Source organism: Mandrillus leucophaeus, unplaced genomic scaffold (assembly GCF_000951045.1).
Source record: "Mandrillus leucophaeus isolate KB7577 unplaced genomic scaffold, Mleu.le_1.0 Scaffold777, whole genome shotgun sequence".
In the NCBI taxonomy this organism is placed as follows: domain Eukaryota; kingdom Metazoa; phylum Chordata; class Mammalia; order Primates; family Cercopithecidae; genus Mandrillus; species Mandrillus leucophaeus.
In genome coordinates, this window is record NW_012108441.1 from 1,120,463 (window position 1) to 1,143,177 (window position 22,715).

General features: G+C 46.2%; 1 protein-coding gene across 1 annotated transcript in view; it reads left to right on the plus strand.

The window, feature by feature from the left end:
• GPR143 (G protein-coupled receptor 143) overlaps window positions 1-22,715 on the plus strand; it is a 54,391-nt gene that overhangs the window by 13,550 nt on the left and 18,126 nt on the right. Inside the window, exons 4-8 of the mRNA XM_011966843.1 lie at window positions 4,249-4,358; window positions 5,650-5,744; window positions 17,200-17,292; window positions 19,697-19,806; window positions 22,152-22,260. Of these exons, the coding sequence (XP_011822233.1) occupies window positions 4,249-4,358; window positions 5,650-5,744; window positions 17,200-17,292; window positions 19,697-19,806; window positions 22,152-22,260 (517 nt within the window). The remainder of the gene's footprint in view (window positions 1-4,248; window positions 4,359-5,649; window positions 5,745-17,199; window positions 17,293-19,696; window positions 19,807-22,151; window positions 22,261-22,715) is intronic.

Genomic DNA, 22,715 nt, shown 5'->3' on the forward strand with positions numbered 1-22,715 from the left:
TTGCTCTTTCGCCCAGACTGAAGGGCTGAAGTGCAGTGGCACAATCTCTGCTCACTGCAACCCCCGCCTCCCGGGTTCAAGCGATTCTCCTGCCTTAGCCTCCCGAGTAGTTGGGATTACAGGCACGCGCCACCACGCCCGACTAATTTTTGTATGTTTAGTAGAGACGGACTTTCACCATGTTGGCCAAGTTGCTCTCGAACTCTTGACCTCAGGTAATCCGCCCGCCTCGGCCTCCCAAAGTACTGGGATTACAGGCATAAGCCACTGCGCCCAGCCGACTAGTTAGTTTTGCAAACAGATGTGGTCGGTAAAATTCCCATCCAAGGGACGATGAGTTTTAAAAATCCGTTTATTGTGTTTGTTACACGGAAACTTCAGATGGCGCAGTTAAGCAAAACCCAGACCAGAAAAGATTTCCTCGGTTTTGCCCAACTGCACCAGGGAGAGACTAACAATTAACACACTCTCTCTCGCTGTGTGTGTGTGCGTGCATGTGCGTGTGTGAATTCTTTTCTATTGTGCACTATATATTCTCTCAAGTATTTTGTCAGCTGAAATCCCTTCCCTATCCAGGCTTTTTGGGTATGATTTTTACACCACAGGTGCACAAACTGCAGCTCTCAGACCAAATCCTGCCTGTTTTCTAGGGCCCACGAGCTAAGAATGGTTTTACATCCTACTTTTCTTTAAATTAATGATTTTTTTGAGACAGGGTCTCACCCTCTTGCCCAGGCTGAGTGCAGTGTCATGATCACAGCTCACTGCAGCCTCAACCTCCTGGGTTCAAGCGATCCTCCCACCTCAGCTACCCGAGTAGCTGGGACTACAGCCACAGGCCACCATGGTAGGGTAAATATATATATACATATATTTATATATATATATATTTAGAGATGGGGTCTCACTATGTTGCCCAGGCTGGTCTCCAACTCCTGGGCTTAATTAAGAGATCACCACCCTTGGCATCATAAAGTGTTAGGATTACAGGTGTGAGCCACCTCACCCAGCCCTAAAATGTTTTTAAAAATCAAAATTAGAAAATATTTCCTGGCATGTGACTATTACTGAAATTTAAATGTTAATGTCTACAAATAAAGTTTGATGGGAATGCAGCTATGTTGTTCATGTGCATTTGTGAATTATCCATGGCTGCCTTTACCCTACAAGGGCAGTGTGAATATTGGACAGAGAAAGTATGGCTCCCAAAGCCAAAAATATTACAGAATGAGTTTGCCAACATTTGCTTTAAACTATTATGTGACACTTTATACAGACCTCTAAGCTAGATTTGGCCATTCTGTTTAGCTTTTTTATTTTGGAACCTTTCCACCATGCATAAATGCAGTCTATAACAGAAACACAGTGAATCCCTATATGTGGGATTTGTGGGGTACAGGTACCCGGCTCATCTGCTCCCCTCTTCACCCTCCTCACTAGATTAATGTGAAGCAAATCTCAGGCGCCATCATCCTGCCCATTCAGATCTCAGAGAGAGCTCTAAAACATAATAATTTTAAACATTTGCAACCCCAATATCATTATCACTTCATTTTTATTTGAGACAGGGTCTCACTCTGTTGCCCAGGTTGGAGTGTGGTGGCATGATCATAGCTCACTGCAGCCTTGAACTTCCGGGCTCAAGGGATCCTCCTACCTCAGCCTCCCAGGTAGCTGGGACTACAGGCACGCATCGCCACGCTGGCTAATTTTTGTATTGTTTTTTCAGAGCTGGAATCTCACCATCTTGCCCAGGCTGGTCAAACTTCTAGGCTCAAGCAATCCTCCTACTTCGGCTTCCTAAAGGTGTGGTGGCTCACGCCTGTAATCCTAACTATCCTAACTACTCAGGAGGCTGTGGTGGACGGATTGCTTGAACCTAGGAGTTCAAGACTAGCCTGGGCAACATAACAAGACCCAGGCTCTACAAAAAAAAAAAAAAAAAAAAAAAAAGCCTGTCATGGTGGCATGCACATGTGGTCCCAGCTACTCAGCAGGCTAAGGCAGGAGGACCACTTGAAACCATGAATTCCAGGCTGCAGTGAGCCGTGATCCAGCCTGGGTGACAGAGCCAAGACCCTGTCTCTAAAAAAGTAAGGTGTACCCAAACATCTTTTGAGGGTTAGTGAATAACACTTGCATATCTGTTAGCCTTTAGAAGGGAAGTGGATGAGGTTGTGAGCAAATAAGCAGAAGTCAGGAAAAGGCTGGGTGATCGGGACCCCTTACTGAAAATAAGAAATTTGAATGCCTGTGGGATAGGGCTTTTATTAAGCTCAAAGGAGTGATAAATGCTGAAAATTCTAAGGCACTGTAGAGAAGAAAGGCATTGTTTTTGTTGGCAGTGGCTTGATAATGAGAAGATGTCTTGAGCTTTTTAGTGTTCACAGTTGTCCTTTAGTAGTGTATTACATAGTGTGTGTTTAGTGGTATATTACATGGTATGTGTTTAGTAGTATATTACATAGCATTTGTTTAGTGGTGTATCACATGGTGTGTGTTGTGTATATGATGTGATTTTAGTAGTGTATTGCATAGTGTGTGTTTAGTGGTGTATAGCATGTATACCAGTGAGCACTACTACATAGCATGTAGCTTGGTGTTGTTTACAGTTCTCCCCTTTATATTACCTAGTGTCCTTTTTTTTTTTTTTTAGGCAGAGTCTCACTCTGTCGTCCAGGCTGGAGTACAGTGGTACAATCTTGGCTCACTGCAACCTCCACCTCACAAGTTCAAGCAATTCTTGTGCCTCAGCCTCCTGAGCAGCTGGAATTATAGGCGCCCACCACGATGCCCGGCTAATTTTTATATTTTTAGTAGAGACGTGGTTTCACCATGTTGGCCAGGCTGGTCTCAAACTCCTGACCTCAGGTGATCCACCCACCTCAGCCTCCCAAAGTGCTGTGATTACAGGTGTGAGCCACCGCGCCAGGTTCTTTTTTCTTTCTTTCTTTTTTGTTTTGTTTTTTTTTTTTTTTTTGGACACAGGGTCTCACTCTATTGCCCAGGCTGGAGTACAGTGGTGTAATCTCGACTCACTGCAACCTCCGCCTTCTGGGCTCAAGCGATTCTCCCATCTCAGCCTCCTGAGTAGCTGGGACCACAGGCTCATGACACCACCCCCAGCTAATTATTGTATTTTTGTAGAGACGGGGTTTCGCCAGGCTGGTCTCATCTCCTGGGCTCAAGTGATCCGCCGGCCTTGGCCTCCCAAAGTGCTGGGATTACAGGCGTGAGCCACCGTGCCCAGACCCTAGTGTGCTTTTAAACAAAGGATATTGCATTACCTAACAAAGAACCATCATATGTACCATGAGTGTGCATACCGTTTTGAGGATGTTAGACATTTGGGTCTAATAGCAAGAGAAACTCACAAAGAATAAATGTTAAAGGCAAATTATTGAGAACTAATTTGTGAAAATTTTAAATGTAGTGTTTAAAAAAAGAATGAAGGAACTATATATTTGAACTTCTAAATTGAGCTTTTTTAAAATTCTTTTTTATGTGAGAAATAACTAATATAGACACTGAAAATGCAGCTGAGAAATACAGATTGCTAGTCACATATTGCAAGTAAACAGACAAAATAGGGATGAGACTGTGGCCAGCTATGGTTTACATTAAAGTGCCTGCGTTTGTTTTGCTACCATGAGAGTTATTTTCTGAGTTTCAGGCCAAGCGTGGTGGCTCATGCCTGTAATCCCAACACTTTGGGAGACCAAGGCAGACGGATCACTTGAGGTCAGGAGTTTGAGACCAGCCTGGCCAACATGGTGAAACCCCGTCTACTAAAAATACAAAAATTAGCTGGGCGTGGTTGCGGGTGCCTGTAATCCCAGCTACTCGGGAGGCTGAGGCAGGAGAATTACTTAAACCCAGGAGGCGGAAGTTGCAGTGAGCTGAGATTGTACCACTGTACTCCAGCCTGGGTGACAGAGTCAGACTCCGCCTCAAAAAAAAAAAAAAAAAAGATAAATAAAAAAATAAAAATAAAAAACGTTATTTTGTGAGTTTCAATCTTCTTTTTCTCTCTGCACACACCAATATGTATGTTTTTTTCTTCCTTTTTTCCTTTTCCCTCCTTCTTGTCTTTTTCCCTCCCTCTCTCCCTCCTTCCTTCCTTCCTTTCCTTCCTTCTTCCTTCCTCTCTTCCTATCTCTATTATGTATCTATCATTTTTCCAAAGCAAGAAATCAGCTTTAGATTTGATTAGGATCAGATACAAAGCATTATCCAATTCTCTCTTAGGTGTTGTGATCCGGTCCACCGTGTGGTTAGGATTCCCAAATTTTGTTGACAGCATCTCAGATGTGAACCGCACGGAAATTTGGCCTGCTGCTTTCTGCGTGGGGAGTGCGGTGAGTCCAGTCCCTCGGCATGCCCTCTCCTCCCTACCTATGCTCCTCAAATCGCAGCAGCAGCAAACCCTGGGAGTCTGTTAGAAATGCAGGTTCTCAGGTCCCGCCCCATCCTGCTGATCAGGAACCCAGCCCTCTCTGTGTTTTAACAAAACCCTCCAGGGGATGCTGCCGCAGACACTCCAGTGTTGTTTCTCCCTCCCCTTCACAAATGCATCCTCTGCTTAAATGCGGCCACAAGCAAAACCAGCTGCCACAGAAAAAGTTATCAATCCATTGGATGCATTTTGTTTAAATATATACTTAAATATATTAAATAAAACATATAAGCCGGGCACGATAGCCCACACTTGTAATCTCAGCACTTTGGGAGGCCGAAGCAGGTGGATCACTTGAGGCCAGGAATTCGAGACCAGCCCGGCCAACAGGGTGAAGCCCCATCTCTGCTAAAAATACAAAAATTAGCTGGGTGTGGTGGCGTGTGCCTGTGGTCCTAGCTACTCAGGAGGCTAAGGCAGGAAAATTGCTTGAACCCAGGAGGCGGAGGTTGCAGTGAGCCAAGATCGCGCCACTGCACTCCAGCCTGGGTGACAAAGTGAAACTCCGTCTTCAGACAAAAAATAAAACCACATAATTATATATAAAGAAATTATTGAATAAGTAAATAGATATCATATATACACAGACACACATACACATGTATGTTATGCTCCATCCGTCACGCTGGTGCTCAGGTGAGTGATTTGAAGCGCATTCCCTGATGCTGTGTTGACTGCCCCGTGCTGGAGCAGAATTGCCAGTTTCCTCGCTTCCCTGTCTTCAGTGGCTTCCTAACTGCATCTATGAGCCTCTGTCTCAGCCCACGGTAGCGAGACATCTTGACCTTGTGTGGTTTCTAACACTGGAGTCCCCTTCCTCCATCTTGTCTTTGGAAGGACTGCCTGAGTCCCTCCTCCCCGTACTCATTCTTCCTCAGAACAAGAGCTTCTATTGAGTTCAAAGCCCCCTTGAGCCTGCACCCCAGTTTAAATGACATATCTTGGCACTTCATCCTCCCTGCATACAAGTGGGGCAGAAGGCAGAGTTCCTTAGTCAAATCCAAATGCCTACACCCATCCCAGGCCACACCCTCCTTGGTCTCAGGGGCTGTGCCCACTTGTGTCCCGAGAGCTGTCACATGCGGCTTCCTGACGTCAGAGGAAGCCGGTGTCTGCCCTGCTGTCTCAAGGATGGGCTGGGCTTCTTGTACCTGTTTCCAGACATTTTGATGCAGGGCTCTTCCCAATTGCAGATGTGGATCCAGCTGTTGTACAGTGCCTGCTTCTGGTGGCTGTTTTGCTATGCGGTGGATGCTTATCTGGTGATCCGGAGATCGGCGGGACTGAGGTATTCACGGAGGAAATGGGATATCTGCCCTAGTTCTATTTTAGAGGGAAGATTAGAGATGGCACTGAGCATTTAAAAGTATTTTGTAGTGTTGCAGACACCGTCATTCAAAATCTGTCAGCTGGCGCCTCCGCCTAGAAACATCCATGGCAGTTCATTTTCATAAGAGGCCAAAGGCACATTTAAAATATTAGCCAGGCACAGTGGCCCGTGCCTGTAATCCCAGCTACTTGGAGGGACTGCATGAGGCCAGGAGTTTGAGACCAGCCTGTGAAACTTAGTGAGAGTCCATCTCCAAAATAACAAAATAAAATCTTGAGGATTTTAAAAACCTTGAAAGCAAGTAATTCAATAAATGAAATATTTGGAACTGGACAAATACTAAAACAGAATTGGCATGTATATAGACAATTTTATTGTTTATTTTTTATGTTTTAGAGACAGGGTCTCACTTTGACACCCAGGCTGGAGTGCAGTGGTTCACTGCAGCCTCAACCTCTCAGGCTCAAGTGATTCTTCCACCTTAGCCTCCCAAGTTGCTGGGATTATAGACATGTGCCACCAAACCTGGCTAATTTTATTATTTTTGTAGAGATAGGGTCTTGCTATGCAGCCCAGGCTGGTCTCAAACTCCTGGCTTCAAGTGATCCTCCTGCCTCGGCCTCCCAAAGTGCTGGGATTACAGGCATGAGCCACCGCATAAACAATTTTTTATTATATTTAAAGGTTCAAGGGATGTATATATTGACACTTCATGCTAAATCTGGAACCTGAGAATGCTGGGGCTGGAGGTGGCTGCTTGGCAGGGAGTTATTCAGTGGTTAGTACCTGGGGCACTGGTGTGTTTGAACTGATGCCCAGTCACTTGTGAGCTGTGTAGCTGTTGGCAAGTTGTTTAACTTCTCTGGACTTCTGTTTTCTCAGCTGTGAAATGGTACCTACCACACAAGGTCACTGCGAAGAGTAAATGTGATAATCCATGTGTATGGTTAAGAACAGTCCTGGCATGTTGCAGGCTCTTGATACCTATCAGCTGTTATAGTAGGTGGGATGCACACATGTTGAGGAAACATCCACACATAGAGCTGAACTGACACAGAGAAGCTGGACATGGCATGGCAGGGCTCCAAATCCAGGAAGCATTTGCCCCCACCAAGTTCATGGTCCACTTGATTCAGGTCCCTTTTGGAGGGAGCCCTTCCTTGCCGGTTTTTTTGTTCTTGTTTTTGTTTAAATACAGCTTTATAGGCCAGGCACAGTGGCTCACACCTGTAATCCCAGCACTTCGGGAGGCTGAAGCAGGAGGATTGCTTGAGCCCAGGAGTTTTGAGACCAGCCTGAGCAACATAGTGAGACCCCATCTCTACAAAAAATAAAAAAAAGATAGCCAGGCATGGTGGGGTACAACAGTGGTCCCAGCTACTCGGGAGGTTGAGGTGGGAGGATGGCTTGAGCCCAGGAAGTCAAAGCACAGTGAGCCATGATCATGTCACCGTACTCCAGCCTGGGCGACAGAGTGTGACCCTATCTCAAAAAACAATGCAAACAAAAAAAAACCCCAGCTTTATAAAGGTCACCTGTTTAAAGCCTAAAATCCAGTGGTTTTTAGTGTATTCACAGAATTGCATAACCATCACCGTCATCGATTTTATACCATTTTAATCATCCCCTCTACATCTCTGTGCTAGTTATTAGTCACTCCTCACTACCCCCTCCCCACAGCCCCCAGCAACCACTTATCTACTGTGTCTCTGTGGAACTGCATGTTCTGGACATTTCATAGCAATGGAATCATACACTACATGACCTTTCGTGTTTGGGTTTTTAACTCAGTGTAACATCTTCACGGTTTATCTGTGTTGTCACGTATCTGTGCTTCATTCCTGTTATGGTCTGAATGTTTCTGTTCCTCCAAAAATTCCTATATTGAAATTCTAACCCCCAAGGTGATAGTATTAGGAGGCGGGGCCTTTGGGAGGTTATTAGGTCATAAGTGGGATCAGTGCCCTTGTAAAAGGGGCTCCAGAGAGCTCCCTCACCCCTTCTACCATGTGGGGACACAGCAAGAAGGTGCTATCTATGAACCAGGAAGTGGGGCCTCACCAGACACCACATCTGCCATACCTTGATCTTGGACTCCCAGCTTCCAGAGCTGTGAGCAATAATTGTTGTTTATAAGCCACCTCGTGTGTGATGTTTTGTTATAGCAGCCTGAATGGACTCAAACAATCCCTTTTCATTGCTAAATAATATTCCAGTGTAAGGCTATACTACATTTTGTTTATCCATTTATTGGTTGATGGACATTTTGTGTGCTTCCATTGTTTTGACTACTTCCATTGTTTGGCTACTAGGAATAATGCTGCAATTGACATTTGTATGTAAGTGTTTGTGTGGACATATGTTTTCATCACATATTCCTGAGTATATATCTAGGTATGTAGTTGCTGAGATATGTGATAACCTTGTAAGAGTAAGAAATGTTAAACTGCTTTCCAAGGTGGGTGCACCATTTTACATTCTAGCAGTAATGTGAGGGTTGCAGTTTATCCACATCCTTGTCAACACTTGTTATTATCTGTCTGTTTTAATTTTAGCCATCCTAGCACGTGTGAATTGGTAACTTTTCATGGTTTTGATTTCACTGATGACTAATGATGCTAAACATCTTTTCATGTGCTTATTGGTCATGTATGTATCTTCTTAGAGAAATGTCTATTCACCTCTTTTGCCCATTATTTCATTGGGCTATTTGGTTTTTTATTATTGAGTTGTAGTTCTTTATTCTAGATACAAGTAGCATATTACATACATGATTCACAAATAGTTGCTCCCATTCTGTGGTTTGTCTTTAAACCTATTTGATGGTATCTTTCAAAGCACAAAAGTTTTTCATTCTGATGAAGTCCAATTTTTCTATTTCTTTCTTTGATTTCTTATGCTTTTGTCATATCTAAGAAATCATTGCCTAACCCAAGGTCACAAAGATTTAGACCTATGTTTTCTTATGGTTTGAATGCTTAAATTTAGGTCCACTTAGAGTTAATTTTTGTGCACAGGTGACTAACGGGTCCATCTTCATTATTTTGCATGTAGATATCCAGTTGTCCCAGCACCACTTATTGAATAAATTTACTTTTAAAGCCAATATCAGTAAATAGAGATCATATGTAGGCTATAGAATATGTTGGGTAATCCCTATAGATCCCTGCTCTAAAATCATTGACATTCCTTATATAGATCACATCATCAACTTTGGTCTCTCTGGCCTGAAGTTTAGTGCTTACTTCATTTTTATGCTTGTTCCTTCCATCTTTTTACCTTAGCTCCCAAACTCTTACACAGCTGAACCAAACTGAGATATGCCTGGTTGTGAAAATTCTCCAGGGATGATGGTTAAGGTCAGAGCCAGCTAATTAGGTATATCACTGAAGATTCATTTTGGCTACATAAAATATATATAATAATAATGACTTAAACCTGGTAGAGATTTCTTTCATGCTAAAGATGTCCAGAGGTAGGCAATCCAGGACGCTTGTGATGGACATCAGGGACCCAGGTTCCTTGGATTTTCCTGCATCACTATTATATTGTGTGACTTCCATCCTCAAAGTGTCATGGCCCAATATAGCTGCTGGTGTTCCAGTCATCACACCTACATTCTGGGCATCAGGAAGCTGGAAAAGAACAATGCAATAGAGGCCTGTGTTCCCCTGAGCCAGCTTTAAGTAATGTCCTGGGAGTTTCATACAATGCCAGTTACATATTATTGGCCAGAAGTTAGTTTTTTTTTTGTTTTGTTTTGTTTTTGTTTTTGTTTTTTTTTTGAGATGGAGTTTCACTCTTAGTTTCTTTTTTTTCTTTTCTCGAGATGGAGTTTCACTCTTAGGTTCCACCCCACCCCCCGCACCCCCCGATAGAGTTTCACTCTTTTTGCCCAAGATGGAGTGCAATGGCATGATCTTGGCTCACTGCAACCTCCACCGCCTGGGTTCAAGTGATTCTCCTGCTTCAGCCTCCCAAGTAGCTAGGATTACAGGTGCCTGCCACCACAACCAGCTAATTTTTGTATTTTTAGTAGAGATGGAGTTTCACCATGTTGGTCAAGCTGGTCTCGAACTCCTGACCTCAGGTGATCCGCCTGTCTCGGCCTCCCAAAGTGTTGGGATTACAGGCGTGAGCCACCGTGCCTGGCCAGAACTTAGTTTCATGCCACACTTAGCTGCTAAAGGAGGTAGGAAATAGACTCTGTGAGCTGAGCATGCAGCTGCCCTCATGACATCCAGATTATGTTACTGAGGTTTTGAAAAAGGAAATATGGCTTTGAGTAGGTAATTAGCAGTGTGATAAAACCGTGGCCCTGAAGCTCTCGTGATTGGCATGTCTCTGTCTGAGCATCCCTCAGTGTTGAAGAGGCTGGAGGTCTGACACAACTGTAGATCTTATAGATGCTAGTTATGGGTAGAAGGGTCTTGGGGTGCTGGAAGGAAGCTGGGAGAAGAGTAATGCCCCCTGCTGCCATAGGAGGATGCATTACTTCACCTCCACCCATGGTGGCGATGTAGGGGAAAAGGGATGGGGTCCCACGGGGCAGTCTGAGAACTGTCTGGACCCAGTGGACAGACAGGGCCCTGAGAAACTGGGACAGGCAATCATGAAGCCCTCCTCACTTCAAGGACAGTGTTTGGGAGTTCATTTGGAGCTCAGAGATCAGAGATCAGAAGGCAGGATGTTGGGGGTGTTAGAGTCTAAAGGGTATTGGGCAGAATGTGGCTTCCGGGGACCTGCCATCACCCAGAAAGTGAGTGTCCAAGGATGTGGAACATCTAGACGCCTCCCAAAGGCCGGAGCAAGGGCGGGTTTCCAGGATTGGGACAAGCATCTGTCCAGAGTGAAGTTGGTGCTCCCATCGAAGAGGAACAGGCCGACGTCAGAGAAATACGATAGTGCTATAGCCCAGGAGACCAAGCCCCCACCTACCACCTGGCGGACGTCCTGCCCCCTGGAGCCTGCCTGCTTGTGAGGCCTCAGAGGGGACACTCTGGGTAGTTTGAGCCAGGGCTGAGAGCGTGGCTTCAAAAGATTCTGTACCTCTCCTTTTAAGAGAGAGCTTGTTTCCAGAGCTGTGGGTGGGGTTGATTCTGCTAGTGGCCTTTAAGAGACTGCAGCTGGTAGATCTGGGGGTCTCCTGAAAATTCTAGGACAGAGGGCCCAGCTTTGCAGGGATGGCTGGATTAAACTTCACATTCCCATCTAGATCCTTTCAGGACTTAGCTATTTTCTTTGGCACGGGAATATTTTTTCTTTTAATCCTAATCCTAAGAAATGTCATTAAGACAGATTTAAAGTTAAAACTTAAACCACTGCTCTGGTTCGAGGTGTGGGATGTACAGGTTTTAAACAATAACAGAAGGCACTTGGGATCCTGGAGCAGGTCTTGAATGGAAGTCACTTCTTTGCTGTAAGAAAATGGAAGTGTGAAAGGAAACGGGGTCCGGGGAGACCTTTGCACACCTGGGCACGGAAACTGCCTAGAGTGTGGGTAAAGGACCAAGGGTCTTCAGCCCGTGGGGGGCGCAGACTTCTCCTGATCTGCTGTGGATTGGGGTTCAGACTTCTGCCCCGGTGTGGGTTTCAGAGGCCCAGGCTGATGTCAGGGTCTGGAATGCAGAGATTCTGCATTCTCCAACACCCAGCCCTTTGCAGAAAGGCTCTCCATTAGTTATCTGAGTCTCACACAAAGCTTCGAGTTCCTGGCCCACGTTGCTAAGACATACCCCCAACCCTAACCCGCTCCCAGCCCAGCCAGGCCATGGGAGGGCCACACCAGGAACCAGTCACAGTGTGGGAGGCAAAGCATGCTGGAAGCGTTTCTTTTCCTCCTGAAGCTCTTTGGACTTGTTTCTTTTGTCTCATTGTAGAAGGATGTCCTTTCTCACTCAGATCCCTTTGTCTACACAGCTGATCTTCCAAGTTAAAGTCCCGATGGGGTGGGGGTTATGATATTTGCCGGGAATCTGGTAGAGTTTTGAGCAACAGCCACTCATCCCATGGAGCCCCAGCCCCCCACCCCACCTTGTCCCATCAGACAGGAGAGGCAAACCCAAGACTGGACAGCACCAGTCAGCTCTGCAGAGCCTCCATCTTCAGTCTTCCTGAGGCATCTGGAAGGCTGCAGCCTCAGCTCCTGGGGGAAATGGGGCGGGGTATATGGAAGTACAAAGATGAAAGCTAGAGACTGCAAGAATGCCGGCTGTGTAGGGAACGGGAGCTGGGAGGCAGAAGGCAAGCCCCTGCTCTCCTTTCGGGAAGCACGTAGTAGTAGCTGCTGGTTCTGCTGAGACAGCCTTCCCAGGTGGGACTGAGCATTCAGACTTGGCTATTAGATGTGGAGGTGACTCCGGGAGGGCTTGGGGATAGGAGCTCCTTGCTTATCGGGTGAGCTGAGTGTTCAGGAGGCATAAGGCCTCTCTCGCTGAGGGGCTGTGAGGGCTCACACGGCTGAGAAGGAGCCCCAGGTTCGTGTCCTTCTGTTAGGAAACCTCAGGTTCAGGTCAAGGTTTGCTGCAGATCCACCTGGATTCACTTCCATGCCAGAGGATGAGGTAGGAAAGAGCAAACCAGACAAGCCCAAGCACAGCTCCTCCTCCCCTTCTGACATCTCCATAAAAACTTTGCAGTCACAGACATTGGCTGATTTCTTCTCTAAGCTATCCCCTCATCTTTTATAACTTTCTTTTTTTTCAGATTCCGTTTTTTTCCATTTTATTTTTATTTACTTATTTATTTTTTGAGATGGAGTCTTGCTCTGTCGCCCAGGCTGGAGTGCAGTGGCGCGATCTTGGCTCACTGCAACCTCCGCCTCCCAGGTTCAAGGGATTCTCCTGCCTCAGTCTCCTGAGTAGCTGGGATTACAGGTGCCTGCCACCACACCCAGCTAATTTTTGTAGTTTTAGTAGAGATGGGGTTTCACCATCTCATGTTGGCCAGGCTGGTCCTGATCCACCCACCTTGGCCTCCCAAAGTGCTGGGATTACAGGCATGAGACACTGCGCCCAGTCTTTTTCAAGTTTTAAGGTTTATCTTATTGGAAAATTTTTTTGAATAAATGAAAAGAGCTCTCCAGTAGATCAGAGTTACACCTAAACCGACACGGTCCTGTGTGGCCCACAGAGGCTTCTGTGACCCAGTCCCCAACACACGGCCCTCCCTCTGTCCTCTCTCACCCTCTCTGCTCCAGCCACACCCAGCTCCCAGCTTCTAGAAGGAGCCTGTATTCCTTTTTTTTTTTTTTTTAAGAGACATGTCTCACTCTGTCATCCAGGCTGGAGGGCAGTGGCATGATCACAGCTCACTGCAGCCTTCAACTCCCGGGCTCAATAAATCCTCCCGCCTCAGCCTCCTGAGTAGCTGGGGCTACAGGTATGTACCTCCAGGCTAGGCTGCCGCTCACATTCTTTGACTTGTGGCCTTTTCCTCCATCTTCAAAGCCAGCAATGGTGGGTTATGTCCTTCTCAAATTCCCTCCTCTCAGGTTCTCTGCAGCTGATAGTCTCTGCTTTTCTGGATTCTGGCAATTACACTGGCCCAACCCAGATAACCGAGGATGACCTCCTTATCTCAAACATCCTTAACTTCATCACACCTGCAAAATCTCTTTTGCCATATAAGGGAACATTTTCACAGGTTCCAGAGATTAGGACAGGGACATCTTCAGGGAAATGTATTTGGGTTATCACAAGTGTTTGTCCACTTTAACTTATAAACATAGTCTCTGCCAGGCATGTTGGCTCATGCCTGTAATCCTAGCGCTTTGGGAGGCTGAGATGGGAGGATTGCTTGAGCCCAGGAGTTTGAGACCAGCCTGGCAACATAGCAAGACTCCATCTCTACTAAAAATAAAAAAGTTAGCTGGGTGTGGTGGTGAGTGCTTGTAGTCCTAGCTACTTGGGAGGCTGAGGCAGGCTTGAGCTCAGGAGTTTGAAGTTACTGTGAGCTATCACTGTGCCATTGCATGCCAGTATGGGTGACAGGGGGAAACCCTGTCTCTTAAAACAACAACCACCACAAACATAGTCTCATCTCTTAGATTAATCACGGTTACGAGCCTGACTTCATGTAAAATCTTCTCCATCCAGCTATGGCCTGTGGGGCTGGCCCCCAGCAGGGGCACAGGCTGGGACGTTACACTGATTCTTCTATGTTATCCTCTCAAGATGGTCACCCCCATGCAGGCAGGGACTGTTTCCTGTGCCTAGAAAAGGCATGATCTTTGCTCAATAAACATTCAGCCAATGTACACTGAGTGAGACATACTGCGCTGATACAACCCTGATTCTTTTAATTGAGATGTAACTTAAATACTGTAATATTCGCCTTTTAAAGGTGTGAAGTTCAGTGGCTTTTAGTGCCATCTGCAAGGTTATATATCAGTTAGCCCCACCACTACTAGTTCCAGAACATTTCTACTATCCCAAAAAGAAACCCTGCACCCATTAGCAGCCCCCACCATGTCTGCAGAATCACACAATGTGTGCACCCTTTGTGTCTGGCTTTTCACTCAGCATTGCTTCTGAGGTTCACCCATGGAGTAGCACGCATCAGTACATTCATTTCAACTTGATGTCACCTTTGCACGTGCTGACAGCCATCTTGTAGGTTAAGGGTGTGGGAAGTGTTTCCTATCACCGGCCCCTCTTCTGTAGAGAATGTGCACTGGAAGGGAAATCCCAGAGTAACAGTGCTGATGGTCCAGTACATGTCTCCACCTCCCTGAGCACAGGATGCTGGTAAATCCCACTGCTGGGTCCTCCTGACTGTCCTCAAAGTGAAGACAGCTGGGCATCCAGGGCAGGCCCAGCCCTGTGGGAAAGTGGAGGTGGGCGGGGACAGCCAGCCTGCCCTGGAGGGCAGCGTAAGTAGCAGAAAGCAGCCGGGCCTGACATCCACCTGGCCCTTAGCGTACTGGCACAGGAAGGCCGCAGGGGGTTTCCATGTTCACCCAGCTGAAAGGAGCAACTCATGGCTCTGAGAAGTGGGTCTGGCGGAGGTGATGCAGCTAGTTAATGTGCCAGGTGTTTGCATTCGGTTCAGACCTATTGAGCCTCAGAGCATCTTCCTGGGATGAGGCTGTAAGAGGAGTAAGTGGGGAGGCTGGGAGGAGCACCTGGCGAGTGCTGTGCCCGTGAGGTGCAGTCTTAGTTTGTCTAGGTTGCTATAACAAACACCACAGACTGGCGACAGCTTATAAACAGCAGAAATGTATGGCCGGTGTGGCAGCTCACACCTGCAATCCCAGTACTTTGGGAAGCCAAGGCAGGTGAAACACTTGAGGTCAGGAGTTTAAGACCAGCCTGGCCAACATGGTGAAACCCTGTCTCTACTAAAAATACAAAAATTAGCAGGGTTAGTGGTGGGCGCCTGTAGTCTCAACTACTCGGGAGGCTAAGGCAGGAGAATTGCTTGAACCCGGGAGGTGGAGGTTACAGTGAGCAGAGATTGCAACAACTGCACTCCAGCCTGGGTGACAGAGCAAGACTCCATCTTGAAAAAAAAAAAAAAAATCTGACCCAGCAATTCCACTCCTACGTATACACCCCAAAGAACTGAAAACAGGAACCCAGTCAGGTGCAGTGGCTCATGCCTGTAATCCCAGCACTTTGGGAGGCCAAGGTGGCAGGATCGCTTGAGGCCAGGAGTTTGAGACCAGCCTGGGCAACACAAAAAAATCTCTAATGGCTACAAAAAAAAATGTCTACAAAAAATCAAAAATAAGCTGGGCATGGTGGTGCATGCCTGTGGTCCCAGCTACTTGGGAGGCTGAGGTGGGAGGATTGCTTATGCCTAGGAATTGGAGGCTGCAGTGAACTATGATTACACCACTGCACTCCAGCCTGGGTCACAGAGTGAGACTATCTCAAAACAAAACAGAAACTCAAACAAATACTGTTACATAACACGTGTTCATAGCAGCACCACTCACAGTGGAAACAACCTAAATGTCCATTGATGGGTGAATCTTGGCCCATGTATACAATGGAATGGTATTCAGTCAGAAAAAGGGAAGAAAGGGCTGCCGCGGTGGCTCACGCCTGTAATCCCAGCACTTTGGGAGGCTGAGGCGGGGGGATCACTTGAGCTGAGGAGTTCAAGAGCAGCCTGGCAACATGGCGTAACCTCATCCCCACAAAAAATACAAAGAAATAGCTGGGCATGATGGTGTGTGCCTGTGGTCCCAGCTACTCAGAAGGCTGAGGTGGGAGGATTGCTTGAGCTCAGGGGACAGTTGCAGTGAGCCGAGATTGCACCACTGCACTCCAGTCTGGATGACAGAGCGAGACCCTGACCCCGGCCCCAACCCCAACAAAAAGAGGAAAGAAAGGGGCACAGTGGCTCATGCCTATAATCTCAGCAATTTGGGAGGCTAAGGTGGGAGGATTGCTTGAGGTCAGGAGTTCAAGACCAGCTCGGGCAACTTAGTGAGATACTGCCTCAACAAAATATTAAAAGAAACAAAGGAATGAAGAACTGAGCCATGCTACATCAGTGAACCTGGAAAGCATTATGCTGAGTGAAGGAAGCCAAGTGCAAAAGGCCACATAGCATATATTTCCATTTACATGAAATACCCAGAACATGCAAATCCACAGAGACAGAAACTAGATTAGTGGTTGCTAGGGGCTGGGGGATGGGCAAAGGGGAGTGATCACTTGTATTAGTCTGTTCTCACACTGCTATGAAGAACTGCCTGAGACTGAGTAATTTATAAAGGAAAGAGGTTTAACTCACAGTTCAGCATGGCTGGGGAGGTCTCAGGAAACTTACAATCGTGGCAGAAGGCCAAGGGGAAGCAGGACACCTTCCTCACAAGGCAGCCGAGCGATTGGGTGGAGGGGAGGGAAATCCCCTTATAAAACCATCAGATCTCGTGAGAACTCACTCACTATCACGAGAACAGCATGGGGGAAACCACCCCCATGATTCAATTACCTCCACCTGGTCATTTCCATCCTCCAATCACCTAACCAATTGACTTCCATCCAACAATGATTAGTTCAACTTGTTCTATCCCTTGGGATTATGGAGATTACAATTCAAGATGAGATTCAGGTGGGGACACAAAGCCTAACCATATCACCAATTAATGGATATGGAGTCTCCTTTTGGAATGATGAAAACATTTTGGAAGGAGACAGTGGTGATGTCTCCAGAGCACTGTGAATGTACTAAATGCCACTTAATTGTTCACTTTAAAATAGTTAATTTTATGTGATGTGAATTTCACCTCAATGGAAAACAACCAACCAACCTCAGCAGCACGAGGAAACTCTCTGCCGAGGGGCTTTCCTTTGTGTACATTTTCCTGACCTTTCCAGAGCGCAGGAGCTGGCCTGGCAGTTCCAGGCAGGCCTCTGTGCCCCACTGAGCTGTGGCTGCTGTTGTGCTTGTCCCCTAGCACCATCCTGCTGTATCACATCATGGCGTGGGGCCTGGCTACCCTGCTCTGTGTGGAGGGAGCCGCCATGCTCTACTACCCTTCCGTGTCCAGGTAAGTTGGGACTCCAGCGCCCCAGACAGCCCCATCTTTGGCTCATTGTGTGTTCTCTGGCAGGGAATACATGAGCCCTGACCAACAGAGTTGGTGCCTTGGAGGTTAGGCCGTTGTCTCAGGGCCACATGAGCCATGCTCACGGCCCAGCCCCAGAGGGCGGACTACAATAGCTTGGAGAATGACCCTGGAGTCATTCTCCCTGGCTCTGCCTTTCTCGTTTGTGTGCATAGGCGCCCATGCACACAAGCATGCACGCAAAGCTTTCCGCATATTCCCCTCCACGTAAGGTGTATCCCCAGCCCCTGTATTGGTACAGTTTTCTCATGCCCACTTTTAAGTATTTGGTCTTCAAGCTTCCTCTGGATGAGCAGGTGAGCTTAACATTCTAGGAATGAGTGTGGGACAATGTGGAAGAGGCCAAAAGGATGCCTGGGCAGGGCTTATTCTCTAGCTTTGCTTCCTACCCTTCCTCACTTCTCTTCCATCCTCCACACAGAGCGAGATGTGGCCACTGAAACTGTCTCAGGCATTTCCTCAAGTTTACATTCCTGTCCATGCAACCCTCAGTTGCAAAGCCAAGGTCTTTCCAAGGATATATACCCTAACTTCCAATGGAAAACTGGAAAACAGAAGTGGACAGTGTCTTTGTCTGTGATTTTTATACCAGGGATCAACACGGTGTAGCCCCCAGGACAAATCCGGCCTTTTTCCGTTTTTGTAAATAAAGTTTTATTGGAATATAGTCACACTCATTTCTTTATGTACTGTCTGACTGCTTTTGCACGACAACATCAGAGTTGAGTAGTTGCCTCAGACACCACAGTGTGACCCATGAAGCTGAAAATATTTACTATCTGTTCCTTTACAGAAAAAAAATCTACAGAAAAAAAAATTGGTATAGATAATTTATCTCCCTCTTTTCTGGCTTCTTGCAGCTACTCAGTGAGGATGTCTCCAAATTGGTGTTGCCTTGTCAACCATGAATACAAGCAGGGAGCTCTGTGTAGATCCATCCACACAGTCTGCTTTTCTGAGGAACTTTAAAAGAACAGATGCAGTGTCAGCAGCTGTTATAACGGAATGCACTTAGTTGGAAAGGGAGTTTCTGTGGCTCTCCCTCGCCTGTGGGACCCCAGAGACTCCTGGCAAAGTTGCATCTGAGCTTTAGGGCGCCATTGCTGCAGGGTGCACAGGGAACCCTGAGGTGCTCCCAGGGTCTTTAGGAGCTGCTCGTTTTAAGCATCATATCCTTAATCATCTCTTCATTTTCACAACGCCTGACCCAGGGCACTCGGCATTCTTCATGCTCACAGTCTCACTCTCTTATTTGTCATTTCATTTCTGTCTTTGCATCAGAGTCACTTCTGTTTCTCCTCTTGTTTCTCTTTCTCCTTTCAAGCCTTTCCAGATTGAATTTTCGCCTCTAGCTAAAGATAAAACCGCCTGCTAAAAGAAGGTGGCAGTGTTGAGAGGTGGTATAGTAATTCTTCCTATGGCAAGACGAGACGGGTATTGCATTTTTCCTACCTGATTTTTTTTTTTTTCACATTTTCTGCCACTTTCCCCTCTGGTTTGACAACTCTGTCAATATTAAGGGTGTTTAATTTATTTTTTGTCATTCCCCCTTTCGTGGCCACGAGGCTGTTTGGTTAGTCCCTTTTCCGCCTCCCTCTTTGGTTGAGCTAGAGCAGACCTCCCTCCTCTTTGCCTTCGGTTTCCTCTTCCTCTGTGCCATTTTGCTTCTCTCCCACATTAAGCATTTCACAGCTGCCAGTTGTTACCTTGGTAACATATGTTTGTGAGGCCCTCCAGCACATTCCGTGGTGACCAGTGACTCCTATGACGCCTCAGTAGAAATCTTTGTCCTTTTCTCTGACAAGAACCTCTGAAACTATTGTTATCCATAACCATGAGAACATATTTCCTCTGAAATATGGAGCTGGCATATTTTGAGTTGTTCAAGCCCAGGGACTGGATTTTATTCATGTTATTGCCCAAAACCAGGTAGTAAGTACTCAAAACCTAACTATTTAATGGAGTGCCTTTGTCTCTACTTGAATTGCATTTTTTCCTTGAGACCCAATGCAGGGAATCCCCCATCCCAGGGTGTTTTTCTTTCCGATCTTTTCCCAGCAGGAACCTTTAAAAGCTTCCTCCAGTGGAATGCCTTAAGGGTCCTACCATTTCTGAGACAGAAACATGGTTGATCTCCCTTACTCTCCTGCAATTTACGGCTTGTTCCAGACATGAGAAATGACTCACATTTCCTTTGGGCAGTCAGAAGCAGATTTATGCATTTCCCTTTTCATTCTCATCCTCTTATCTTGACTTCCAGATAAGTAGATGTCTTTTAGCCAAAGCTTTGCTTTTGAGAAGAATGACTTTGGTTTTCCTCTCTCAGGTGTGAGCGGGGTCTGGACCATGCCATCCCCCACTATGTCACCATGTACCTGCCCCTGCTGCTGGTTCTCATGGCCAACCCCATCCTGTTCCAAAAGACAGTGACAGCAGGTAAATACTAGGGAAGCTCTCTGGGTACACGGCCACTGTGAGCGGCCCCATGCCTCAGGCTCAGACAGTGACACATGTCCTGGAATTCTCCAGGACAGTTGATCTCATTTGTCATCCTCTGGAGACATCAGCAGATCACAGCTTCAGAAAGTAAGCAGGTTCAATAAATGAAAATGTGCAGGCCTCTGCCCGCACAAGTTCTGTGCCGTCGTTTGTTAGCTCAGTGCCAGGACTAGTTGACTTTTCACTTCTGTATTGGGGTTCTCCTGGGTTGGCTGCAGGAGTACCCTTGGACGACTGTGGAGGTGCGAGAGGAACAGAAGAAGAGAGGGGAGGGGGAAGGGGCTGAGTATGTACTGAGGCGACTCCAGTCCCATAATGCACTTGGCTGATATTTTTTCTCAGATGGGCAGGAAACAGGAAGTGGAGCACAGGAAATGAGTCAAGGTTAATGGTTAGAAAAGGATAAGAGGAATGAAGTCGTTGACAACATGTCTGGGAAAGACTTCTAGGCTGGGGCTGGAGACCTGCAGTCCGGCCCCTACTTTCCCCTCAAGGAAGTGTGTCCTGGAGTGAGCCTCCCACCTCCTCAGGCTGCCAGAGATCTCTCAAGGACAGAATGGGAATAAGGAAATTTGCCTTAACTGAGAGGTCCTTTGAAGATCACCTGTTGATTGTTGAACTTTTTAAAAACATTGTTGAGAGTACTCTATCATTGGTAATATAAAATTATTGTGATTTCATATCTACACTTTTTTTTTTCTTTTTATTGAGACAGAGTCTTGCTCTGTCACCCCAGGCTGGAGTGCAGTGGCGTGATCTTGGCTCACTGCAACCTCTGCCACCCATGTTCAAGTGATTCTCATGCCTCAGCCTCCCGAGTAGCTGGGACTATGGGCACGTGCCACCACGCCCAGCTAATTTTTTTTGTATTTTTAGTAGAGATGGGGTTTTGCCATGTTGGCCAGGCTGGTCTTGAACTCCTGGCCTTGGGTGATCCACCCACCTTGGCCTCCCAAAGTGCTGGGATTACAGGCGTGAGCCACCACGCCCGGTGCATATCTACATTTAAATATAGTGTGTTAAATATAGCATTTTTAAACAAAATCTCATCAAAAATAGTGATTTTAGCTGATAAATAGAAAAAAGACTGAAAAGAAATATACTAAGATGTTAACAGTGGTTATCTCTGGGTGGAGGGACCATGGGTCATTCATACTTCTCTAAACTTTTAAATATTTTCTAACTTGTCTATAAGAAGGAATCAAATTTTTTTTCAATATTTTAACAAGTGTGCACTATTTTTATTTTTATTTTTTTGAGATGCAGTTTCGCTCTTTTGCCCAGGCTGGAATGAAATGGCGTGATCTTGGCTCACTGAAACCTCTGCCTCCCAGGTTCAAGCAATTCTCCTGTCTCAGCCTCCGAGTAGCTGGGATTATAGGCACCTGCCACTACACCCAGCTAATTTTTGTATTTTTAGTAGAGATGGGGTTTCAGCATGTTGGCCAGGCTGGCCTCAAACTCCTGACCTCAGGTGATCCACCTGCCTCAGCCTCCCAAAATTCTAGGATTACAGGTGTGAGCCACTGCACCTCTATTTTTATAACAGAGAAAATGAGCCTTTAAAAATATAGTTTCTGAACTAGGAACATTCAAATAAAATTGGGAATTTATTTATTTATTTATGTTGAGACGGAGTCTTGCTCTGTCACCCAGGCTGGAGTGCAGTGGCATGATCTTGGCTCACTGCGATCTCTGCCTCCTGAGCCCAAGGGATTCTCGTGCACCAGCCTCCCGAATAGCTGGGATTACAGACGTACACCACCATGCCTGGCAAATTTTTGTATTTTTAGTAAAGATAGAGTTTCACCATGTTGGCCAGGCTGGTCTCAAACTCCTGACCTCAAATGATCCACCCACCTTGGCCTCCCAAGTGCTGAGATTACAGGTGTGAGCCACTGAACCCAGCCAAAATTGGGAGTTTAGTTCATAGTAATGTATCTGTGTTAATTTCATAGTTGTGAAGAACATCCCCATGGTTGCATAAGATGCTTACATTGAGGGGAATCTGGGTAAAGGGTATACAGGGACTGTCTGTGCCATCTTTGCAACTTTTATGCAAATCTAAAATTATTTCAAAGCAGAAGTTTAAAAATATGTATATTCCTTAGGGTCTATGAGGACTCCAACCTGGAAGTTGTGAGGAATGAATGTCAGTGACTTGCTTTGCTTCCTGCCCCTCTGGCCTTGCTTGTGGGCTCACACCTGCTTCCACTGCCTTCTCTGTCACTCCATAAACATGAATAATGAACACCACACATAGTTCCTTCTGTTCTTCACAGTGGCCTCTTTACTTAAAGGAAGACAAGGCATTTACACGGAGAACGAGAGAAGGATGGGAGCCGTGATCAAGATCCGATTTTTCAAGATAATGCTGGTTTTAATTATTTGGTAACTTTTCTTCTATATATGTATATTTTTATTGCCAGTGGGAAGGGCTGTGGAAACAACTTGCCATGTTGCATGTGTGACTGGAAGTTCCAAAGGGAAGAGCCTTTGGGAAGGAAATCTTTGAGACTGTGCTAGGTGCCCTTTAAGGAAAGGCACAGAGGACAGGGGAGCAAGTCCAAAATTCATGAATTTCTGGAAAAACATTGAAATCTACTCAAATTATTTATAAAGCCCTTAGAAAACAAACACCCAAATTTAGTTTTGAAATGTCCCAACCATGTGCATTGCTGGGGTTAACCAAAACAAAGGGGTTGTTTATGCTTTTTTTTTTTTTTTTTTTTTTTGGAGTCTCACTCTGTTGCCCAGGCTGGAGCGCAATGATACAATCTTGGCTCACTGCAACCTCTGTCTTTAGGGCTCAAGTGATCTTCTCACCTCAGCCTCCCAAGTAGTCT